General features: G+C 35.0%; 1 protein-coding gene across 1 annotated transcript in view; it reads left to right on the top strand.

Moving 5' to 3' along the window:
• The first annotated feature begins 346 nt into the window (after positions 1–346).
• LOC132732431 (sushi, von Willebrand factor type A, EGF and pentraxin domain-containing protein 1-like) overlaps positions 347–23,573 on the top strand; it is a 30,169-nt gene continuing 6,942 nt past the window's right edge. Inside the window, exons 1-11 of the mRNA XM_060718848.1 lie at positions 347–485; positions 2,851–3,052; positions 3,742–3,899; positions 4,390–4,588; positions 5,084–5,256; positions 5,666–5,905; positions 12,348–12,515; positions 12,954–13,127; positions 14,293–16,335; positions 18,222–21,045; positions 22,243–22,361. Coding sequence (XP_060574831.1) covers positions 347–485; positions 2,851–3,052; positions 3,742–3,899; positions 4,390–4,588; positions 5,084–5,256; positions 5,666–5,905; positions 12,348–12,515; positions 12,954–13,127; positions 14,293–16,335; positions 18,222–21,045; positions 22,243–22,361 — 6,439 coding nt within the window. The remainder of the gene's footprint in view (positions 486–2,850; positions 3,053–3,741; positions 3,900–4,389; positions 4,589–5,083; positions 5,257–5,665; positions 5,906–12,347; positions 12,516–12,953; positions 13,128–14,292; positions 16,336–18,221; positions 21,046–22,242; positions 22,362–23,573) is intronic.

Genomic DNA, 23,573 nt, shown 5'->3' with positions numbered 1-23,573 from the left:
TCAACGAGTGTGATGTTGACCCGTGCCAAAACGGTGGCACGTGCAAAAGATCTTGTAGCAGACTATCAATGCACGTGCAAATCGGGGTTTTACAGGTATAAACCTGTAATTCACATTGTGTTTACTTGGCTATAAACCTGTGATTAAGTGAAAATGTCGGTCTGGTCCATTTATCATGGTTTACGAATGTACTAGGAATGCTTAATATATAATTTTAATTCTATAGCCACCCCCAAAAAAAACTGAACTTGTTTATTTTTGTGCATTTGACACAGCTATAAAATTGCAAAATGGAGGGATAAATACCCAATGAGTGATTTAACTAACTGTGAACATTTTGTTGACGATGCGTTATTCTGATAATTTTCTAGGAAAGAAATGTGAGGCAGATATTGACGACTGTATTGGTTCACCATGTGATAATGGTGGCACGTGTATCGATGAGACTAACGGATTCTCGTGCAGTTGTGCCAACGGATTTGAAGGTATAAATAGTTAAATTAACACTCCCATTTAATTATTTTGGCTCCACTTTTCTATTATCATAGCCAACTGGGCGGCGTTGGTGTTTTTTTTGTTTGTTATTGTTCAGTTTATGGTCATTTACGTCAATATAAACAAAGATACTACAAAGAGATACTTTATATGTGGATACATCTTGATGTGTTGCATGTCAAACTTATTTTCAGATGAAAACGTCAAATGTCAATGTCTCTGGGTACTATAATTTAAAACCATTATATCAATTATTTTGCCTAGAATTTCAAATTATTTACGTAGCTGCAACTTAACTAGTTCTTCCTGTCACACCCAAAGATCAATGTCACTGGGGCCTGTTATAAGAAGACGTAAAAAGTTAATGCCACAATGATTTTGTTTACGTTTTTGATCAAGTATCATTTTTTATTATATGATCTAAATATAGCTGCAATCTCATTGGTCCAAACAGTAGTCAACAGAACTTTTTATAAAATCATATTTACTGGGTGTAGTATCATATTCACTGGCTGAATTGGATTTTCCAAGTCTAAAAATAGATTGAGACTCATATTCAATGATCATACACCGTAGACTGTTAAAGATCCTGTATGTTTTGTAATTGAGGTTGCATACCACTCTTCAATAAATTATATATGTATGTAATTATGCAAATTTGTCAATTTTCAAAAATCGAAGAATATGTAAAATATGTATTGCAAATATTTGTACATATTTAAGGTAATCATTAAATTATATGCATTCATTTCTTATTGGAAAAATTGACTAAGAATTTATAGAAAACTAAATTCTAATTACCTCCCTTTATTTACATGAAATATTAAATTCGGTAATATCTTTATAAATAATGTTTTTTGGAACTTACAATATCGATAAATCTTAATTTGAGCATCATAATTTGTATATAAAACCATAAAAATAATGTGTTACAGGATCTTTAAATACGCGTGTTACTTAAAAATAATTGTTGCTTTTTGTTCTTTATGGCATATTTCTCGATTAAAATATAAATACATTACCATTTTACTTAAAGGCTACACCGCAATGATGAGTATAAACTTGAATTACTTTTGTATGCGCAGCGTTCGCAAAGTCGTTGCACGCCTAACACGTGCGTCTTTTTTCCCGCGCTTCCACGAGGCAAAATTTGTACATGTATATATAAGGTTGTACTTTTTGTGATTTTTTTATTTCTAAGCCTATTCATATAATAAAACAATTATTGACTAGTGAGCCATTGAATATGATGTGATATTCACCGGCAGAAAGTCATATTGACCTCGGCTATCGCCTCGGTCAATATGTCATCTGCCGGTGAATATCACATCATATTCAATGGCTCACTAGTCAATAATTGTATAATATCCAATGACTAAGAAACCTGATATGTGGATGCATATCCTGCATTTCAGGTCGAAAGGTCGAAAGGTGAACGTAATATTTTATTGAAGGTTTTGTTACTGGCAGTTACTTTTTATGATAATGAAAGTATAAAAAAAATCGCGCTATTGCTTTTCTCAAAATTTACGTAATTTACGCTCCTTCGCAGTCCACTGAATACACTCACATTTACTGCGCGATAGCAAAACGTTCGACTGATGCGCAGGAGAGTATACTTAACTATGGTTCTTATGAAATGAATCTAACACCGGCTGCCGGTACAGACCAGAATATGTAGCTCGAGGGTGACTGTTTACGGGGATAACGAGGCTCTGTCGAGTTTCCGCTAAACAGTTAGCCGAGAGCCAGATATTCCCGTCTGTACCGACAGCCAGTGTTGCATATTACATATCAATTATTTCAGACCAGAAATTACGAAAACTGATATTCTCATTACGCACTTTTTTCTTACAGTAGCATATTATGAACTTACAACTTCATTCATAACGGTTAAGTGACGTCATCCTTAGAACGCAATTCATTCATAAAAGGCGCACGGCAATGATGTACGACTTGTCTTACATGGGGGTGTAAGACAGGTTTTCTAGCACCGGTGTAAACTGTAGATAATCCTGTCTGATATGCAAGCAATCATTTCTATATCTCTTGAAGGAAAATTATGTTTTTTTTTTGTTCATCTATTATTCATAAACGTGGCACTGTTAGTGTAATGGTGATTAAATTTCAAGAATATTTCAAGATTTAATTGCAGTATTGGATTTAATTTACAAAGGTTTTTGAACTCAAGCGTCCATTTTCCTGAATTAGAGTGAATTTAGTCATTTATCGATGATCGTAAAAAATGTATAAAATATATTAATAAAATATTTTTGCTTCCATATTCAAACTTTTTTTTACATAATTGGAAAACACTAGCATTTTCTATATTGCAATTGTTAATCTAATTTGTAGGTCCTATGTGTGAAGTTAATATAAACGAATGCGAGTCAGCGCCATGTTTAAATGGCGGCACATGTAACGATATGGTGGCCGGATATGAGTGTAAATGCCCGGATGGAATCAGGGGAGAGCAATGTGAGATTGACGATGATGATTGTGCTAGTGGACCTTGTCAGAATGACGGGGCATGTAAGGATTCGAGCGGCAAGTTTAAGTATGTATTCAACTTTTTTTTCAAGTTATGGAAGCTGCTTTTCATCACTGAGTCACTTATATTCGATAATGATATTGTTGAAAGTTGAGTGCTCATGATTATGGGGTTTATGGATGCGGTTCCGTCAATCATGATTAATGTACTATGCACAAGAAAAATATTTTATTTGACAATTAACTAATCAAATTGCAAAAAAAGAGGCATCAGTTAGATTATCACAGCATATATCACATCAAATCCATTTATGTATCGTCTCCATTTTTAAAGAACACATGGTTTTGATGTTGCGCATAAAAAAATATACATTGGCTAATATAATATACTAAGATTTTTTTTTCTGAATAACAATTTTTTAAGACCATATTAAACTATAAAAGATTTGAAATGAAACGATAAAATATGTTTTGAACGTATATATTGATTGATACAATTACTTAAACAGAAGTTCATTTAGATGTTAATTCGACATTATTTAGTGTTAAATTGTTGTAAATAAACATGTACTTTACGTACAGTAACAACATAAATGAAAATTAAAACATAATGATTTCATTTAAAAAAACACATTATTATTCAAGTCTTTTATTACTATGGCAATAAAACAAAACAAAACTGGCATTCCTTTTATATAATTGAATGATATTGCGCAAAATGCAATTTATATGAATTTTACTGTTTTGAAATTGAAGCTGCGAGTGTAAAGATGGCTTTACTGGAGAAGCGTGTGACGTAAACATCGACGAATGTGCGAGCAATCCATGTGCATCCGGAGCTAAATGCGAGGATTTGATTGGTAGTTATAAATGTCACTGTCCAAGCGGAAAAACTGGTGCAGATTGTTCTACAGGTCTGTTTTTTTATTAAACCTGTATTTGCACAGTCTTTACTCCATGAGGTTAGCATGTTATCTTAATATCCTTAAGTAGGAAACCTTCACATCTGTAACCAGTGTATTTGGAAATGTCTATTCAAAGTCTTAGGGAAGGAAAACATGAGCTACCAAAATACAGGTCCTATATTGGTTGCAGAGGCTAATCCAATAGATTGAATGTGAAAAGTTCAGGTATTCTCTTGATACCGAAACAAAAAAGAAAAATAGAAGTTGTTTAGATTTCTTTGTAATTTCAAAAAGGAAAATATGCCCTATAAATGCTGCATTGTTCATGTACATAGCTCTATTTATAAACAGTTATTTCCTTTATTTTGCAAAGAAAAATAAACAGCAAGCACAAAACAGTTACAAAAGTAAAAACGGAAACATTAGTAGCTTAATACATTGTAGTGAAAAAAGTAATGTGAAAATATTTGCCGAACCAGAGTAAAAATTTGTTTTACAGTCATCGATACAAACTTTCAACTTGATTTTCCTGTCACTGTCAGCACCATGGACTACGCACGTGTTGACATGAAACAAGACTTAACGTCTGCAACCGTCTGCTTTTGGATGAAAACAGACGACCAACAAAACCAAGGCACACCATTCTCTTATGCAAATGAAGATGGGGACAACATGTTCACCCTGACTGACTATGATGGGTAAGAAATCTAAATATAGAAATATAGACTGTTTATGTACTTTTCATAATATAATATATTTACGACATTTACCGAGAATTAATATGAAAGGAAAAGTTTCATTGGTCAAATCTTTTCTATATTAAAATTACCTTTCTTCAACATTATACCCATTTGCATGTGAATTACAATGTACTACATGCGGCTGGGTCAATGTTTCCAGTTGAGGATTTAAAATTATTCAACCTGTTGTGGAGAGAGGGGGTGGGGTGGTTAGAAGTCTCTGCTACGGAGAGGGGACGTAAAAGATGCTGCACTTTCAATTGTCATTTATATACGATAAAACCGAGTTCACGACTTTCAGCTATTTTCTTTTTGCATTTGTTTTCATTGCTTTTCCGAGGAAACTTTTGCTAAAATTGACTAATGACTGCACATAACACAATATTTCCCATTTAAATGCATATAAGGATACCTGATTCACCAGTTAAAACAGTTTTCATATCATTGTTCAAGGTTTGCATTTTATGTGAATGGTGAAAAAAGAACCACAACGGCAAAAGCAAACACAGGGAACTGGCATCACGTCTGCGTCATGTGGGAATCAAATCGAGGTCAGTGGAAGCTCTACATGGACGGAATTCCAATGGACAGTGGGAGAAGGCTGTCGAATGGACAAACGATCAAAGGTTTTATGTAGTTTCTTCTATAGCGTGAAGCAGATAAGCGTTACGGACTGGCTCTTTAAAGTGAGGGATAAATCGTTAAGAAATGATTTCGAGCATACATCATTGGCTATTACATGAACAAACATACATTTTTCTTGCATACAAATATTTAGGAAGTATTTTTTTCCAAAATTCAAACTTTAAATTTATGAATAGAGATATAGCTGAAAACATTTTAGGCACTATTGCATCTTGTATATATCAATAATAATGAGACAAATAGGATTGTTTTTAAAATACATGATAATGTTGAAGATAATAGCGATAAAGTAAGTGGCAAACAGCCAGCCCAGCTGCACTTCTGTATTCTGATTTTAAATAAAGCAAACTGTAAAGTTCAAAAGTTCAAAAGAAATGTTTCCTTTCAAAGGTGGCGGACAGTTCATCATTGGACAGGACCAAGATACGCTAGGTGGCGGGTTTTCCAGTCCCGAAGCGTTTATTGGCCAAATTACTCAGCTGAACATGTGGAGTAGAAGTCTGTCTTTAAGAGATATTGAATCACTTCGACTAAATTGTTCGTCAGGAATGGGTGACGTCATAGCCTGGGCGGATATATCCGGGAAAGCAAAAGGCGCCGTCTCTGATACACCTGTGGAGTTTTGTAAAGGTAAAAGATATAAACGACGCCGCCGGAAGTGCATTCCAATGTCATGTGACTATTAAGCATTCTAGGATATATAAAATGACATTTGTTGCATAAATTCAATGTACGTTTAAGTGCTTTATTGTTGCTTTTATTAACCAATTGATTTTTCACTTGATTACACATAACGTCAGAGATATAGAACAGTCAAAATGCTAACTGAAAAACAAACAAACAAACAAAAGACCAGTCTTTCAAATTTACGTTTTTATAATAATATTCAACAGAAAGGAAAAAGTTGATAACATTAAAAAAAACCCAAAACAACAACATTTACATGCATATCATTTCTGCTGTTGTAAAAAAAACAAACAAAAAAAACAATACCAACAACAACAACAACTGAAATGAAGAATATTGCGAAATCAACATTCAAAAAAAAAAGAAGATTCATATCAGTTGCAAGAACGTGTTTCTTAATTGAGCTAAAATAGCTATGTTAAAAACTCAACTCAATAATTAAATAAGATATATGAAAACGAAAATAAGATGGTAACACACTTTTAGCTCCAACAAGGAAATGCCATAATGTATAAAGATTTAGATTTTGGTGATTTTATATAAGCACTGTTTTAACTTGTATCTATTTTTCTGTATCGTGTGATTTTGCTTCTAAAAAATTACACAAGCACTTTTTGAGGTTCAATTAATATATGTTTTAGCTTTAAATACTTTTGATTTTAGCATTTGTTTTGTTTTTTATTTGAGTATATTGTCAATGCATGTAAGATTTATATATGCGCTGTTTAGAGCTTTTTATGATGATTTTTAGGATATACATATGATTGCAGTTTTTTATGTACTTAACATTTATGACTGATTTGTTTTATGCACGACATTAATTGCAATTAAATTAAGCCGTGGTTTATGTATACATATATTTCTTATCACAAATGTATGATTGAGCTATAATTGCTGATATATAAATTGTAATGCTTAAGCTTTTTGTGCTTTTGTTTTAACCATATTTAAGCTTTTCAATGTAACTGTGTGAACGATGTATAATTAAGCTTATATTACAGATGTGAAAACATTTGATGTTCTATTTTTTTTCATTCATGCTTTAGTATGGTTTTCTTATTTCATTTCTAGACTGTAGGAATGCGTTAAAATATTTGATGTCACTGTCTGTTTTCTTTTTTGTGTTTTTGTCGACTGAAGTTTCTAAAAATTGATCAACATTTACTGTTCTGAATGTTCTTTCATTTGGCTTATTTTAATTTTTCTCATCGTTTTGTATTTCTTGGGATGTTACCTCCTCAAAGTGTGCTTCTTCATCGAAAAGATGTCTAAAAAATGCTTCAAATTCAAAATCTCCAATTTCTTCTAAATCCACCATTGTAAAATTATGATAGCAGTCGGTGATAAAAGGGAGGTAATATATATATCGCATGTGATGATTTTTTTTTTTTTTTTTTAAATAAAATTATATTGTATGTTGATATTTTAGTATTAATTAATATCATATATATTTGTATAAATGATAAATATTAAAATAATATAAAAAAATCATGAATATCAAAGGGAAATAATAAATGGAATAAAGTAAGGGAGGTAATTCAATTTGGTAATTTCACTGTTTTGAAACAGTGGATTATCAATTTTAAATCATTGATAAATTTCTATAATTCATTAGTAAGCATAAAATAAAACTATGTATTATCTTGTTTTCAAAATGTATATAGATTATATATATGATCGACGATTAAGAATTGAGATATGTATACAATAATAATGTATGGCTGAAATTCTTTGCTGATTTTTTATTGTGACCTTTTGATGTTTTCTTTACACTACACAAATACAGTTTATATGAGACTTTAATGGTTGTTTTTGCTCATGTGGCGACAATAGCTAATAAACAACTCTTTAGGTTCACATTTTAATCATGTAAGATTGTCATGTTATTTAATGTTTGAAGTTGTTTCTCTTTCTCATGGAACCTTTTCTATTTCTGCTTATTTTTGTTCGGTGCTCTACTGTCCGGCTGTATATTATTATGAATGTCGCCATAAATTGTTAATCTTTGTACTCCTCTTGTGTAGAAAGTAAATTTGTTACATTCTCTTTTTGAGGTAGTTTTGTTTATCGCTTACCATACTTGTTCATCTCTCAATTTAGACAAAACCATTCGTTTTCAAAATATTGCTGACTATGATCAGTCTGCATTGATGTGTAGGTTGAGCTTGGTCCACACTGGTAGCACGGGTAGAATCTCTTTCAACCAGCACGTTAACAGATAAATGATTAATTCTTTTTGAATTTCTTTATTAACTTCAAGTTGTTGAACCTAAATTCAAGATGTATATATATGCAATGCAAGGTATTGCAATCTATTTTGATGGCCAAAAGAATTAACCAAGGTTTTTTTTTTTGTTTTGAGCCCAACTTGTTCCACAGACTTAGATTAAATATATTTTAAACACATGTTGATATGCATGTGGTACAAATGAAAACTACTTTTTACAAAATGTTTATCACTGATTCCAGCACTTTGAGTGTTAAAAATTGAGTACGGCTCAAGCCGGTGCTGGACGGCGTGAGGGATGTTGCACTTTTTCATTATCCCTCATACACAGTCTACAACTACAAGTGTCATGCTATTTTGTTGTGAATAATGCTTTCAAGGGATCACACCTCTTCCATATCTGTATATGACTGTTGTTTAAGGTTTAAAGTTTTAATTGAATTGAAAATTGTTGTTTAAGGTTAAAAATTTCCACTTCTATTTCATTTATGACTGAGCTTTGCATTGCCTATGTAAATAAAGAATAAACAAGTTTTAATGATGTAACATAACCAAATTACTTTCAAACGCACATTTTTATCCTTTTCAAAAATGTTAACGAAAAAAGAATGTATAGAACTACTGTGAAGTACATAATTATAGTGAATTTTATATGTAATTTTATAAACAAAATACACTCAACAATAATAAATAACTTGTTTTTCGTTTTTAGCTCGACTGTTCGAAGAATATGGAGAGCTATTGCAGTCGGCCCCGGCGTCTGCGTTGGTTAAAGTTTTTTGTAAAGTCAAATATCTCAATTATTGCTTGAGATAGATATTCAATTGAAATTTACAATACTTTTTTATTGTCACAATGTACATTAGTTTGCAAAGTTACATAACTCTGCCTGCAATATTTGCAGAATTATGCCCCTTTTAAACTTAGAAATTTTGGTTAAAGGTTAAAGGTCTTAAGAACTATCAAGGATATTTACTTGAAACTTTACACATGTACTTAGGGTCAAAATTGAAGGTCACATTACTCTGTCATGTATTTTGCCTGAATTATGCTCCCTTTTGTACTAAAAATATCTCCTTTTCGGGGTTCAGTTTTACATGCAAGTTTAGCATATCTCTGAAACTATTAAAGATAAACTTGACACTTCATATGTATATCTGTGGTCGTAAATAATGATCACTGAACAGCACTCATATCTGTGTCATGTATTTAGGCTGATTTATCTCCCCCTTTTATACTTGGTCTCTTGGTTAATGTTTACATGTAAGTTTTACATATCTCAATACCTATCAGAGATTTTGATTTGAAACTTAACATATGCATGAAGAGTCATAATTGTATGTCACTGACCAAGTTCCATAACTGTATCTTGCATTTAGGGTGATATCTCTCCCCTTTTCTACTTAGTCTCTTGGTAAATGTTTACATGCACGTTTTACATATCTCAATAACTATCAAAGATATTTATTTAAAACTTCACATATGCATTTAGGGTCATAATTGTAGGTCACTGACCAAGATTCATAATTCTATCTTGCATTTAGGCTATTTTTTCTCCCTTTTGAACTTTATATTTAGATCAACATTAAGGTGCAATAATTATTACAGAACAATCATTATCATTTCCAAAGGAATTTTTCTCTCAATACATTTCCTTTTCTAACATGACTGTCCATTCAAACTCCAACACATCCATTACAAAACTGCTGACTTGTTTCTTGATTTTAAAAGGAATTTGTTGCATATATTTTTATAAATAAAAATAAGGGTTCCTGATAATCTTTAATCTTTTTACATATTTTTGTTCACAGGTAGAGGCCTTTTTATAATTAATGTGTAATATTGTGTTTACAAGCACTTTTGCTATCATAATTATTCACATCTTTATTAAGACACCTTTACACATTGCAATTTGACCGAAAGTGTACTTTGTTCAAAAGTGTTTTTGCTTTGTTCAAATATTTATTTGCTTTTATGATATTCAGATTTTTATTGGTAACTAAAACTTAGGAGGGCATCTTCCTTTTTTTATATTCATAAAAACTAATAAAAGGTACCAGTTGTTTCATATATAACTGCATCTTTTTAAATAAATATTTCAATTTTCACTTGCAGTACTTCAAACTTCTTTTCAAAAGTCATGGTCATAATAATTTTCTGATAAATGTAAAATGCAATACCACTTAACCAGCCGGGCTAGCGCACAGGTAGAGTACTGATCTGTCAAAAGGTAGACCTGTATTCAATCATTAGTCCAATGCCATTATTTTGATAACTGTTCTAATTGTCGAGCATGCTGTCATCGGACAACTCTTATTTGCTTATTTCCAAATTTATGCCCCTTTTTATACTCAATGAAACTCATGCTTAACATTTTGCTTGTAAGCTGGTATCTCCCAAACTACTGAAGAGAATGGAATGGAACTTAACATTCATTTTCACTGTGATTTTTTTTAACATGATTGGCACAGGTCCCGTAACTCTGATTTACTTATATACATATTATGCCCCTTTTTATACTCAATGAAACTTCATTGTGACAACCTATCGAAAAGTCGAGCATTGTTGTCCTCCGACAGCTCTTGTTATCGAATATGGTGTTTGTTGTATATTTCTTCGACCAATAAAATTATTTAAATATCTGCTTTTTATGTTTGATTTTATGTTGTAGTCATTTATATTCAAATGCGCACGTGCTATGCATGTTTTATACAGAATCGTACATTCGGTTGATCAGTATATCAGTCACTGCTTTTGTATCAGCTACTTGTGATGGAAAATCAAAACGCTTGCAGCTTAAACTACAAAAAACTTTTACAGCTTTAACTATGTAAACGCTTACAGCCTAAACTACCGACATACAACTTTAACTACCAACACGCTTTTAGCTCAGATAAGGTATGTATAATTTATAGAATTCATTTTTTTTAAATGCAAATATGGAAATACATTATTAAAATACGGCTTATAAAATATGTAGATGTATATAAGTCAATATCTATTTAAATAGACACCCCCTTGTCCGTTCGTCTGTCTTTATGTTATTTCGTCTGCCATTCTCTTATCCGGAGAATAACAGGGAATGGATTAAAACTTGGACCAGTGAAATGTAGTGCGATGTCCAAGAACCATAATTCTACCTTGCTTATTTTTCTGCAATTACCTCCCTTAATAACCCTTGCCCTCATGAGCATATTGTGAAAAATGGCCGTTTTCATTGAAAAGCCTCCTGTTAAAGTTCAAACTGCTATGAAACTATGAAAACTGCTTTAAACTTGGCAAAATGTTGACTGAACCATTGCCTTTGTAACGACATGCTCAGTCTTAAATTTCTCCTGTTACCATGGCAACGAGGGGACATCTCGTAATTGCCAAAAAGCACTAGTTTGCCTCAAAATTGATTTTAAAGTGCTACAACTTCTCAATGGATTGAGATAGAGCCAAAGGCTTTTCAGCGTTGGTTACACATTACCTTATGATCGACCTGGGGTTATTTTTAGCCTCTAACAAGTCCAAAATTTTCTTGGCGATGAATGGGACTACCGCCCCCTTCAATCCCTCCTAAACAGAAGGGGGCTTATCCCCCTTCTGGCAACCCCCTGATGTACCTTTTTGATAGGGGACGGCGCCGGAAAAGTAATCACTTTTTCAGCAACATTTCCCAAATGAAAAACAGTGTGTTTTAGGCCTAAATAGGGTATTTTTTCACTGTTTGGGGCCTCAAAAGGGCGGGGGGTCGAAAAGCCGTCAAAACACGTCTATATGAAGTAAAGGGATAATCAAACTATTTTAACAACACTGACATTACATAATTATTTTCACCACGAAAATTTTACTGTTTAAATGCATATACGTATTAAATGCATATGTATTAGACAATTTGTCTTCAGCACTTTAACTTCTTATTTGTACATGTAAATAATTTTCATACAAAACAATACATGGCCGTGATAGTACTACACGTTGTCTTATAACATTGGCAGCTAGCAATTGTGCTTTTTTCTTGTACCCAGTAAAATGGTTGTAACTATGCTATGGGAACTATTTTGCTTCACCTCATGAAGTTATTTCCTTTTAACTCTCTTTAAAACTGCTAACAGACATATTTATGGAACTTATTTCTACTGCATTTTAACACATTTACGTTTAAAATTACAGCCTGTCCGAAACTAGATGATATCAGCCATGGCAATGTTACCTACACCGGTTTGACAGCAGGATCAGAGGCCTCGTATAGCTGTAAAAAAGGATACGACTTAGCTGGTCGCAGGACAAGACTTTGTATCATTACTGGAGAATGGGAGGGTAATGTGCCAGTATGTGCAGGTATGGTTTACAATCGGACTAAATATTTGAAGCTGGTGTTTATCAAATTGATCTGGTTATCAGTTATCAAAGTAAATCGGTAACAATGTTACTTAATGGCATCGGTAGCGCATGAATTTTAAAATTTATTCGGGGAGTAAACAAGACTTTTACCCAAGATGCATTACACTGACCATATTACTTAATATTACACCATTTTTATTTGTTCACTTAAAACTTAAAATTAGTTTATTATGTTTATTGTTCAATGTTAAATTTATTGTTCCAACAAAGCAGGGAATAATTTCATGGGAGCGGGCAAAACCCTCCGAAAACAACCCCAAAAATCTAAAATTCATACTGAAACATAATGCAAATAGTTATTCTCATTCTTATCTAATACCAGTAGCAGATTAAAAAAACTACAAATCTATAATGACTGTTTATTTAAAAACTTAGCCGTACAGTGTGGACATCCCGGAGGGATCTTACACGGCTGGACCGAGGGTGAGCGTTTTACATATGATAATCGGGTCCGTTACAAGTGTGAAAGAGGATACGAATTGATTGGTCCTTCCACAAGATATTGCGGGGAATTTGGCTTCTGGGAAGGCGATATTCCCGTTTGCGAACGTGAGTACAATTGTTTTCATATTTTTAAATCGGTATACTGGCCAGAGATGTTTTCTTTAGTATAGAAAGTTGCATATTAGTACACTCGAAAAAAAAAACAAAAAAAAAAAAAAAAAAAAAACAAAAAAAAAAAAAAAAAAAAAAAAAAACGAGATCAAAATGTTTATTTTATCCATGTTATTTTACCCCGCCTATCCCTTCAGAATTTTGCATATGGAATTTATAATAATGCAAAAAATAAAGAAAAACCGAATCCCTAAAGAAAGTCCAACACGTCAAAATTGAAAATGTTGCAGGCTCGGTTTGATTGAGCCTGTTCATGGACGGTACTTGAAAGTGCAAAACCTTACTGTTGACAACAAGTTTTTAAATACAAAGGATACAAAATAACGCAAACAAATTAATTTAGGTACTGTACAAAGCCATCAATGTGGTTTACAAACACAATAAAGTGACATTATGCTCATTCTTTCGCTGTCAAGTTGGGTTGAATTAGCAATATAGTATACTTCAAAATGTTGACTATTATAATGTTGATTTACCAATAATTATAATGAAAAATGTTTATGATGAATATAAAAACAACCTAAATTATAAAGAGACTGCACCAGTCTTATTAAGAATTGAACGTTACATTCTGAGCGATATTTATAGAAATGTACACTGGACAGGCGAGGTATTAAATACTTTTTGTCTAGTAAAATATAAAATTGATTCCAATTAATTATTTTAACTTTTGCCTGTTCACTGATAATTTACACTTGGATGGCCACTTTATTTTGTTAGCGACCGCATTGTTACCAGTCTACGATGCTGAAAACTTTTATTATTCGTGTGTTTCCGTTCTTTATGATGTATATGGCACAATATACAAAGCTTGCTTGCCAATCAAAATTCTATGAATTCATTTGCATTATTCTAATATGTAATAGTGTTATATGATGCTATGTTATTTTATTTAAGGCCATATAACCTTGTTACGTTATTCAAACAAATGTAGAGTTCAGCCAGTACAATCCAATATGTTCGAGCTTTCGTGCTTGTTTTTATCGCTTGCGTGGCTGACTCGTTCTTTTATTAGGACCTTGCTTAGTGTTAGATCCTTAAAGAAACTAGAAGATATAAGATTTTAAATACAAACCATACTAATCGTTTTGCTTTCCAGAAATAAAGTGCAAAATTCCGGTGCTGTCCGAAAACACACTCGTGACAAATCCTACAGAAGATAACAAATACCCTCCTGACACAGACGTGTTTTTTGAGTGTAAAGAAGGAAATGAGTTCTTCACTGAACACACATCTGTCTATTGCCAAGACGATGGAACATTTGATATGAGTATACCGACTTGTGATCCGCAGAAATGTGGACCCCCGCCGAAAATAGAAAATGGATTATTTTCTAATGATGCAAAACTAGAAGAGTTTCCCGTTGCCTTTACGGCACAATATAAATGCACGTTCGGATATATGTTTTCGCAAAACAGTCTGAACCCAACAGGTAAAGTTAACTGCCTTGCAACAGGGACATGGGAAGCCAATCTTCCGGAATGCGTGGTTGTGACGTGCCGGGATCCAATCGACATACCACATGGTCAATATCAGAAAAGCGGAAACACATTCCTATCGCAGGTACGCTACAGTTGTGATCAAGGGTATGACCTTTCACACACGGATGTCTTGGAGTGTTTCGAACTTGGAGACTGGAGTATTGCAGCACCTGAATGCATTCCTGTGCAATGCGGACAGCCCGATGATATACTGCACGGACATTTCGAAGGCGACGTATTTACATACAAAAAAACTGTTAGCTATAAATGTGATCTAGGATATGTACTTACTAGCGGGGATGAGCAACGACAATGTCAGGCAGATACATTCTGGAGTGGCACAGCTCCTGCGTGTAAACCGGTGTCATGTGGCAAACCAGAAATCATAGAAAATGGACAGTGGAAAGGCAGGGACTATACGTTAAACAGCGTTATTCGTTATGTTTGCGATGCTGGGTACGAATTAGACGGACCCGAGGAAAGAATTTGTCGCGAAACTGGGAAGTGGCAAAATCAATCGCCGGTTTGCAATAAAATAAAATGTCCTACACCACCTTCAGTTGACAACGGGTTCTACACGGGAAACTCGTTCTTTTTCCAAGATACTGTTACATATTCCTGTGAAAATGGCTTTACTATGGAAGGGGAAGCTACGCTTCTGTGCTTAGGAAGTAAACAATGGTCTCAAGCTCCACCAACATGTACTCGTATTGTATGTTACAGTCCGCCTAGAGTGAATAACGCGATTTATTCCAATCCACAAGCGCTTGAAACTTTCAATATTGGCGACAGGGTGACATATCAATGTAATGCTGGCTATGAATTATCTATAAACAGTTTGAACCCTCGTGGAGAAATCGAATGCTTAGAGACTGGATCATGGGAAGCAAATTTGCCTGAATGTTTTGTAGTAAAATGTCCCCAGCCATTGCCTATTCAATATGGCAATGCCGTTGTTTCGAGTGTTAATCTTGAATTCGGAAGTTTTGTAAGATATATTTGTAATGAAGGTTATGAGCTTCAAGGGGAGGCAAGTTTGACTTGTCAGTCAGATTCGACCTGGTCTGGGGTGGCACCGACTTGTCAGGCTATTGAATGTGTGGCGCCACCATTCGTCATAAATGGCCGGTTGGATTACAAGGACTTGAAATTAGGTTCAGTTATTAGATACAGGTGTAATGAAGGACACGAATTGTCTGGCCTTGAGGTACGTCGCTGCTTAGCAAATTTAACGTGGGAAGGTGAAGAACCTGTGTGTTCACCGGTTAATTGTGGGGTACCAGACAGCATTGATAACGGCATAATTGAATATGAGAACACCTTATTTCAAGCGTCTGTGCAATACAGCTGTAATACTGGATATATACTTGGTGGTGACAGAACTCGTTCATGTACTAAAGAAAAAAGATGGAGTGGTGAAGTTCCTTCTTGTGAAATTGTTCAATGTGACAAACCATCCCACATTATATCGAATGGACGTATGTTAGGGGAAGTGTTTACTTATGGATCAGTAATTTCTTATGAGTGTGACCCGGGTTACTACATAGATGGATTATCAAACAACAGAACGTGTCTTGCTTCCGGTGAATGGAATAGACCAATACCCGTATGCACAGCCGTTGAATGCCCGAGACTTAATATCCGGAATGGGTTTACGTCAAGTAAGTAGGTTATTAGCAAGAATTACTACAAAAAGCATGTGCCCATTAAGTACTTTTGACAAACTCAATATTAACTCGATTTAATGAAAATATCATGTAACTTGAAACGAAAACCGATTAGAATTTCCAACATGTGATGTTATTTTATATTGCATCATATATACTCTTCGTAATGATGGAAAATATTCAATTAAAATACGAACTAAAATATTGACCAACGGTAAGCACATTTCAATTTTTTGCCGGGTTGCACATGTGCAAACCCGGGTTATAGTATGGTGAATGATGGGCAGCGGGTGGGTGGGCGGTGAAAATTTTTCGTAACAGTTTTCTCAGCAACTACTTATCACAGCCGATTGATATTAAGCATACAGCATTGCAACATAGTCCCATACTGTGGGATTCCATTTCATGTATGTCGCTCATCAACTTCCTGTTGACCGACTTAGTTAAATTTTCGACATTAATGGCCAATGATAGGAAATTTTCGTAAAAGTATTCTCAGCAACTACTTATTACAGTCTCTTGATGTTTGGCATACAAAATTAACACGTTGTCCCATACTGTGGGATTTGATTTAAGGTCTGTTGCAATCCACTTCCTGTTTATCGACTTAAATTTTCGACATTACTGGTCAATGGTAGGAAATTTTCGTAACATTTTTCTCGGCAACTACTTATCACAGTCACTTTATATTTAGCATACAGCATTAACTAGTGGTCCCATACTTTGGGATTCATTTTCAGATCTGTTGCTTATTCACTTCCTATTAACCGACTTAGTTAAATTTTCGACATTAACTAGTGGTCTTATACAGTGAGATTTGATTTCAGTTATAACGCTCATCCATTTCCTGTTTACCGACTTAGTTAAAATTTTGAAATTAATGGTCAATGATAGGAAATTTTCGTAACAGTTTTCTCAGCAACTACTGATCACAGTCTCTTGATATTTGGCGAACAGCATTAACTAGTTGTCCCATACCATGGGATTCGATTTCAGGTCTATTGTAAATCCACTTCCTGTTTACCAACTTAGCTAAATTTTAAACATTAATGGTCAATGGTGAACATTTTTTGTAACATCACAACCTCATGATATTTGGTATACAAATGCAACCCGGCCTTTTCTGTCCTTGACCCCTTTTTATATCATTTAAAGTACAAGGTTAAGGCGTTAATTCATTTCATTTCATTTTCATTACGTAATATAATTATTCATAGGTTTTCAGTAAATACTTCTATAACAAAAGATCATTGTCGATGAAAACAAATTATTTTGTAATTTGCTACGTTTCCCTTTTCCAATTTCTGTAAATGTGTAAATGTTTAGTTGATGAAAGTTGAAACATCTGAAGTTCGGAAAAAAAAAGAAAAACCTTTTCCCCATACCTACAATAGAGAAAATAAGAATCCCTCAAGAAATGTTGCAGACTCGGTTTGATTGACCCTGAAGCAAAATTCAATATTTAAACATGAAAATGGTGAGATTTGAATTTAGAGACATTTGCAGATGTACAAAACAGATTCCACTTTAGAATAGAAGTCTGATTACAAGGAGACCTAATCAAACATGTTAAAATTGAATAATAGTGTAGCCCTCTCATGCTAGATATCTGAAAGTGACTTGTCGGTCATTGTATCTGTACAAAACCATTTCGCATTTTTAAGGAAAATTACAAAATATTTAGTTTGACTGAATAGATCAGACCATGTTAAGGGTGACCTTTGTCTACGCTTGCCGCAGGGATAGAATCAGTTGCTTCCAGCAGACTTATGTTTAAGAATGGTACGTTAGATTATTTAGAAATACTTTAAAGTTAGCACAATTTAGATTAACAGGAAATATTGATGCTGAGCTATATATTTTATTTTTCATTGATGCAGGTTTTCAAACCGAATTTGGCACCACAGTTGCAGTCACGTGTCGTTCTGGTTATAGACTTCAAGGTGCATCTAATCGAACGTGCCAACAGGATGGTTCGTGGAGCGGGGAACAGACTGTCTGTATAAAGTACGCCTGTCCGAGGCTCGATACTCCGGTGAATGGTCAGGTTTTAGTTCGTGGGGGGACGGCTACTTACATATGTCTAGAGGGATACACGATGACTGGACCGAACGTTCGAGAATGTCAGAGTGATGACACATGGAGTTTAACAGCACCAACATGTGGCGGTGTACAATGCCAAGATATAACATCGGGGGGATTCCAAAATGGTGTGATGACCTTCGATCAACTAACATACGGTTCTAGTATAATATTTGAATGTAATCCGGGATATTCCTTGGTTGGAGAGCGCAAGTTAGATTGTCTCTATGACGGATCTTGGAGCGGCGTGATGCCATTTTGTGACAAGAAAACGTGCTTTCCACCGTTTGTTCCAGCAAATTCTCAGCTAGTTGGTACAGATTTCTCGTTCGGGGCAACAGTAAGTTTCCAGTGCGACGAAGGTTATAGAATAACCGGAAATACAGAGCGACAATGCCAGGCTGACGGGTCTTGGTCAGGTTCGTCACCAACCTGTCTCTTTATCATATGTCCGAGACCTGAGCCTAATAGAAACGTTATTGTAAGTGGCACTGATTACACCTATGGTAACCAACTTGACTATCTATGTAATGCCGGCTATGTTCTCGATGGACCAAGCACTAGAATATGTACGGAAAGTGGCGAATGGTCCGGAAAAGAACCGGAATGTTTAAGAAACGAATGTCCAAGGCCGCCGCCTTTACAAAATGGGCGTTACTTTGCATCGAGTTATTCACAAGGCAGTAATATAATTTACACATGTAACGAAGGGTACGAGCTCGTTGGCATAGGTGTTCGTTTGTGTTTAGGGACACATGAGTGGTCAGGGAGTGATCCGTACTGTCAGAAAGTTAAATGTGCTAATCCACCGCCCATAGATAATGGGTTCTTCAGCGGGAATGAGTTCTTTTATGAAGACATTATTGAATATCAATGTAACACTGGCTATGAAATTGTGGGACAAGCACAACGCAAGTGCCTCTCTAATGGTCGATGGGGCGGAGCTGATGCGACTTGTATAAAAATAACATGTGGTCCCCCACCTATTAAGCTCAATGTTGTATATGACATACCAGGCGGGGAAAAAGAAGGGAGTTTCGAAGCCACAGCCTCACTATCATGTGAGGAAGGTTATCGCGGTATTGGTGTGAGTTCTCAACGGTGCCAAGCTAATGGCCAATGGTCTGAATCTAATTTTGTCTGTGAAATTGTCACATGTCCTGCATTTCCGGATGTTCGTAATGGCAGAGCTATAGGCAATGGGTTTCAGTTTGGAAATGAACTCGAAATCCAGTGCAACGAAGGATTTTATTTAGTCGGAAAAGCAAGACCAAGGTGCGGTCCTAATGGCGACTGGGATTATGAAAGTGAGCCGCCACACTGTGAGATATCAGGGTGTCCTGACTTACCGAAAATAACAAATGGATTGACCAGTGAAACAGGGTCAGGAATTGGATCAATTGTGACGTACAGATGTAATGACGGCTATAGACTTCAAGGGCCGGGCCAAAGGACATGCGAGAAAGATGGCTCATGGAGTGGCTCTGATCCCTATTGTAGATTGATTTTATGTGCAGTGCCACCGTTTGTTGAGCATGCAATTCCTTTTCATGCCCTAACACAATATTTATTTAATTCTAAAGCAAGTTACGTTTGTAAAACTGGATATGAATTGTCGACTGGAGACAGTTCATTAACGTGTTCTGCATCTGGTACATGGGAAGGTTTTATACCGACATGCTCGTTGGTGCAATGCGAGGAACCAATGAAAGTCCCAAACAGCAAAGTTTCTGTTGCGTCGTACAAATTTAAAGGCGAGGCTCAGTATTTGTGTGACCTTGGATACAGGGTAAAAGGTTCATCAATAATAACTTGTGAAAAGAATGGAAACTGGCTTGAGGCGACACCTGAATGTGTACCGATAGACTGCGGTCCGCCACCGTATGTTCCAAACTCAATTAAAATTGATTCAAAAAATTACACATACAAAAGTGTTATTCAATACACTTGTGATGTAGGCTTCACTCTTATCGGCCAAGGGACGACTTCATGCCAAGCTACTGGTGTATGGTCGGGCAAAACTCCCGTCTGTGAGCCAAAATCATGCGGGACCCCGCCTCCTATTGACAACGCTATTTACATCGGTAATTACCATTTCTATAAATCCACCGTAACATACGAATGCTTCCCAAATTTTGAAATCTCCGGAAATCCAACGCTGACTTGTTCATACACAGGGGCATGGATAGGCGATAGACCGGAGTGTCATGCTGTGACATGCGGTCCACCACCAGTGTTTCCTCATTCTTCCACAAGTATGCCAATGGGAGCTTATGTTTATAGGGAAGTTACGTTCACGTGTAATGACGGATTTTACTTAACCGGAAGTGCAACAGCAAGGTGTATGGCAAATAAGCAATGGCAGTATGACGGAGGCGAGACAGCATGCTTACGTCGTAATTGCTACGATCCCCCACAAATGCCAAACGGCGGCAGGAAATTTGTCGGAACTTTGTACGAATCGACAGCGGATTATTTCTGTGACGAAGGTTACACATTATCTGGACAGAGTTCGTTAGTTTGTGGCATCTCAGGGCATTGGGAAGGAAAGCTTCCTACATGCGAGTTACTAAATTGTGGTGCACCACCATTTGGCAACCACGTGGTAGTCAGTGGAGACAGGTATCCGACTTATTACAATCCATATTTACACTTTTAAGCTCGACTTTTTTTTTGAAAAAAAAAAAAAGTAGAGGTATTGGTTTAGTCGCGGCGGCGTTGCCGTTGCCGTCCGCAAACTTGTACCTGGATCATTACTTTTTTATTTCTTGGTGTATTGTCTTCATACTTGGCCACAACAACCCTTGAGACAAGACCTTTCAGTAGACCACACTAACCTTGACCTTCATCCATAAATGACCTTGACCTTCAAGGTTAAAAGTCCATATTTTGCTTGTTCATGCTGTAATTGGCTGTAACTTTGTTATTTTTGAATGGATTGTCTTCAAACTTGAACATAATAATCTTCAAGGATATCCCTTAAAAATAACCCAACATACCTTGACTTTTACTCATAAATGACCTTGACTTTGAAGGTCAAATTATTGAAATTTTCATGTTTTTGGCTATTATTGGCTGTAACTTTGTTATTTTTGAATGGATTTTCTTCAAACTTGAACATGATAATCTTCAAGGATAACCCTTAAAAATAACCCGACAGACCTTGATCTTCACTCATTAATGACATTGACTTTGAAGTTCAAATTATTGAAATTTTCATTGTTTTAGCTGTAACTTTGCTATTATTGAAGGGATCAACTTCATATTATAACAGAACATACTTAAGGACAAGACCTTGTTGTTTATCACTTCTCCACCACGTGACTCTACCACGTGACTTCACCACGTGACTACCACGTGACTTCACAACGTGATTCGACTTCACGTGTCTCCATATATATATAAATTAGTATATTTATATATACAAAATATATAGACAAAACTAATGTGACAAGACAGACCGATTAATTTTATAAAAAGGAAACGTTAAGATTTTGTTCAAACATTTCTTTGTTTGCTTTAAGAGAAAGTAAAAAGTCGAGCGTTGCCCCTCCGGCGGTGGCTCTTGTTATAACATTAAAACAGTTGGAGGTATGCAAATAATAATTACATTGTATTGTTTTAGTCATTTGCATTATACTTTTTTTTTAAATCTCGTAAGTGCTTTCCAGTCAATTAAAGAAAAGCATATATTAAGATTTTTTTCCATTTATTTACCCTTAAGGAGCATCATTCTACTGAACTAGCAACTTGCGTTATTGTAGTCAAACTTATTCAAAAATATCTCAGTATGTATGCTTTTTTTCATGAATGACTAAGTTTCACATATCAAAGTGCAGTAACATATATGTGCGAGAAAGGGTACGAAGCAAAATGTCGCTTTGTCTCGGAGTGTACATCATCCGGGAGATGGTCTAACCAGCCGCCACAGTGTGAACGTATGTAATATATTTCATGCTGAATTTTAACAATGTACTTGCCATGCTTTATAATTGGAACAGTTTATTTTGCTAGCACAGAAAAGGTTTGTTTTAAGTTATTTATATTTGTAGTCTTTTGTATCGTCTAAATACAAAATGCTGAACAATGGAATGATTTAATGAAGTAGGCTACTGAAAAAGCTATTTCTCCTTACTATTCACTTCATTGGATTGTTTTGTTGTAGTTTTTTCTCTCTAAAATGTGTACACAACAGGTGTTGTGTGTTAAGCAACCCTTTTCATCTTAAGTTTATTGTAGCTGGTTACTTGCAAACACTGACTTGCTAAAACCAATGCCAGGGGGCCAAGTGTTTTTACTTTACATTGACTATGATCAACACACGTCATGCCTTTTTATTCGTTTTTGATTTCACTGTTCCCAAAAATTTTCTCTTCTTCAAAAGTTTTGTCTGCGTTATTTTAGGGGTGACATGCCAACGTCTTACATTAGGCCCTACCAGAGACTGTTGGATTTTAATAATGCACTTGATGTTTAAAACAGTCCATTCAACGTTTTAGGGATCTAAATATCTAAGTTAAAAATTAATATACTCTGATTTCTGTGTTAAGTAGTATATTAAATATTTTGTTAGCACAGAAAATGTGTTCTTATTAAAGTGTTTATATCAGACTGAATGAAACATATTTAGTGCAACTGCTTTGCTCTACGTTAATTATATTTGTGAACTTTTGTGTCATCTTAATTACAAATGCTGATCAATTGAATCTTATGAAGTCGGCTACCGATAAGCTATTTTACTTCATTGAAATGTTTTTTTGATTTTTTCCCCCAAAATGTGTATAATCCCAACATACAGGTGTTGTGTGTGAAGCAACCTTTTTATTTTAAGTTTTTTTGTATTTTACCAAATTTGTTGCAAACACTGACTTGCTAAACCTATAGTGCCAGGGGTCCTGAAAGAGTTTTTACTTTTCATTGTATGTGATGACCTTATTCGATATATACATGTCATGCCTTTATATTCATTTTTGACTTCACTGTTCTCGAAAAATTTTCTCTTCTTCCAAAGTTTTGTTGGTGCCATACCAACGTCTAACAGCGTACACTGTGTACACCTGTTCTAGGTAATTGATAAAATATCATAAACAGTGTACACGCGTTCCGGGTTATAGAAAAAATACTATCCAGGGTAAACACTTGTCCCGTGT

The sequence above is a fragment of the Ruditapes philippinarum genome, unplaced genomic scaffold, assembly GCF_026571515.1.
Source record: "Ruditapes philippinarum isolate M1 unplaced genomic scaffold, ASM2657151v2 ctg12166_1_1_1_1, whole genome shotgun sequence".
Classification (NCBI taxonomy): Eukaryota; Metazoa; Mollusca; class Bivalvia; order Venerida; family Veneridae; genus Ruditapes; species Ruditapes philippinarum.
This window is presented reverse-complemented; position numbering and strand designations above follow the sequence as displayed.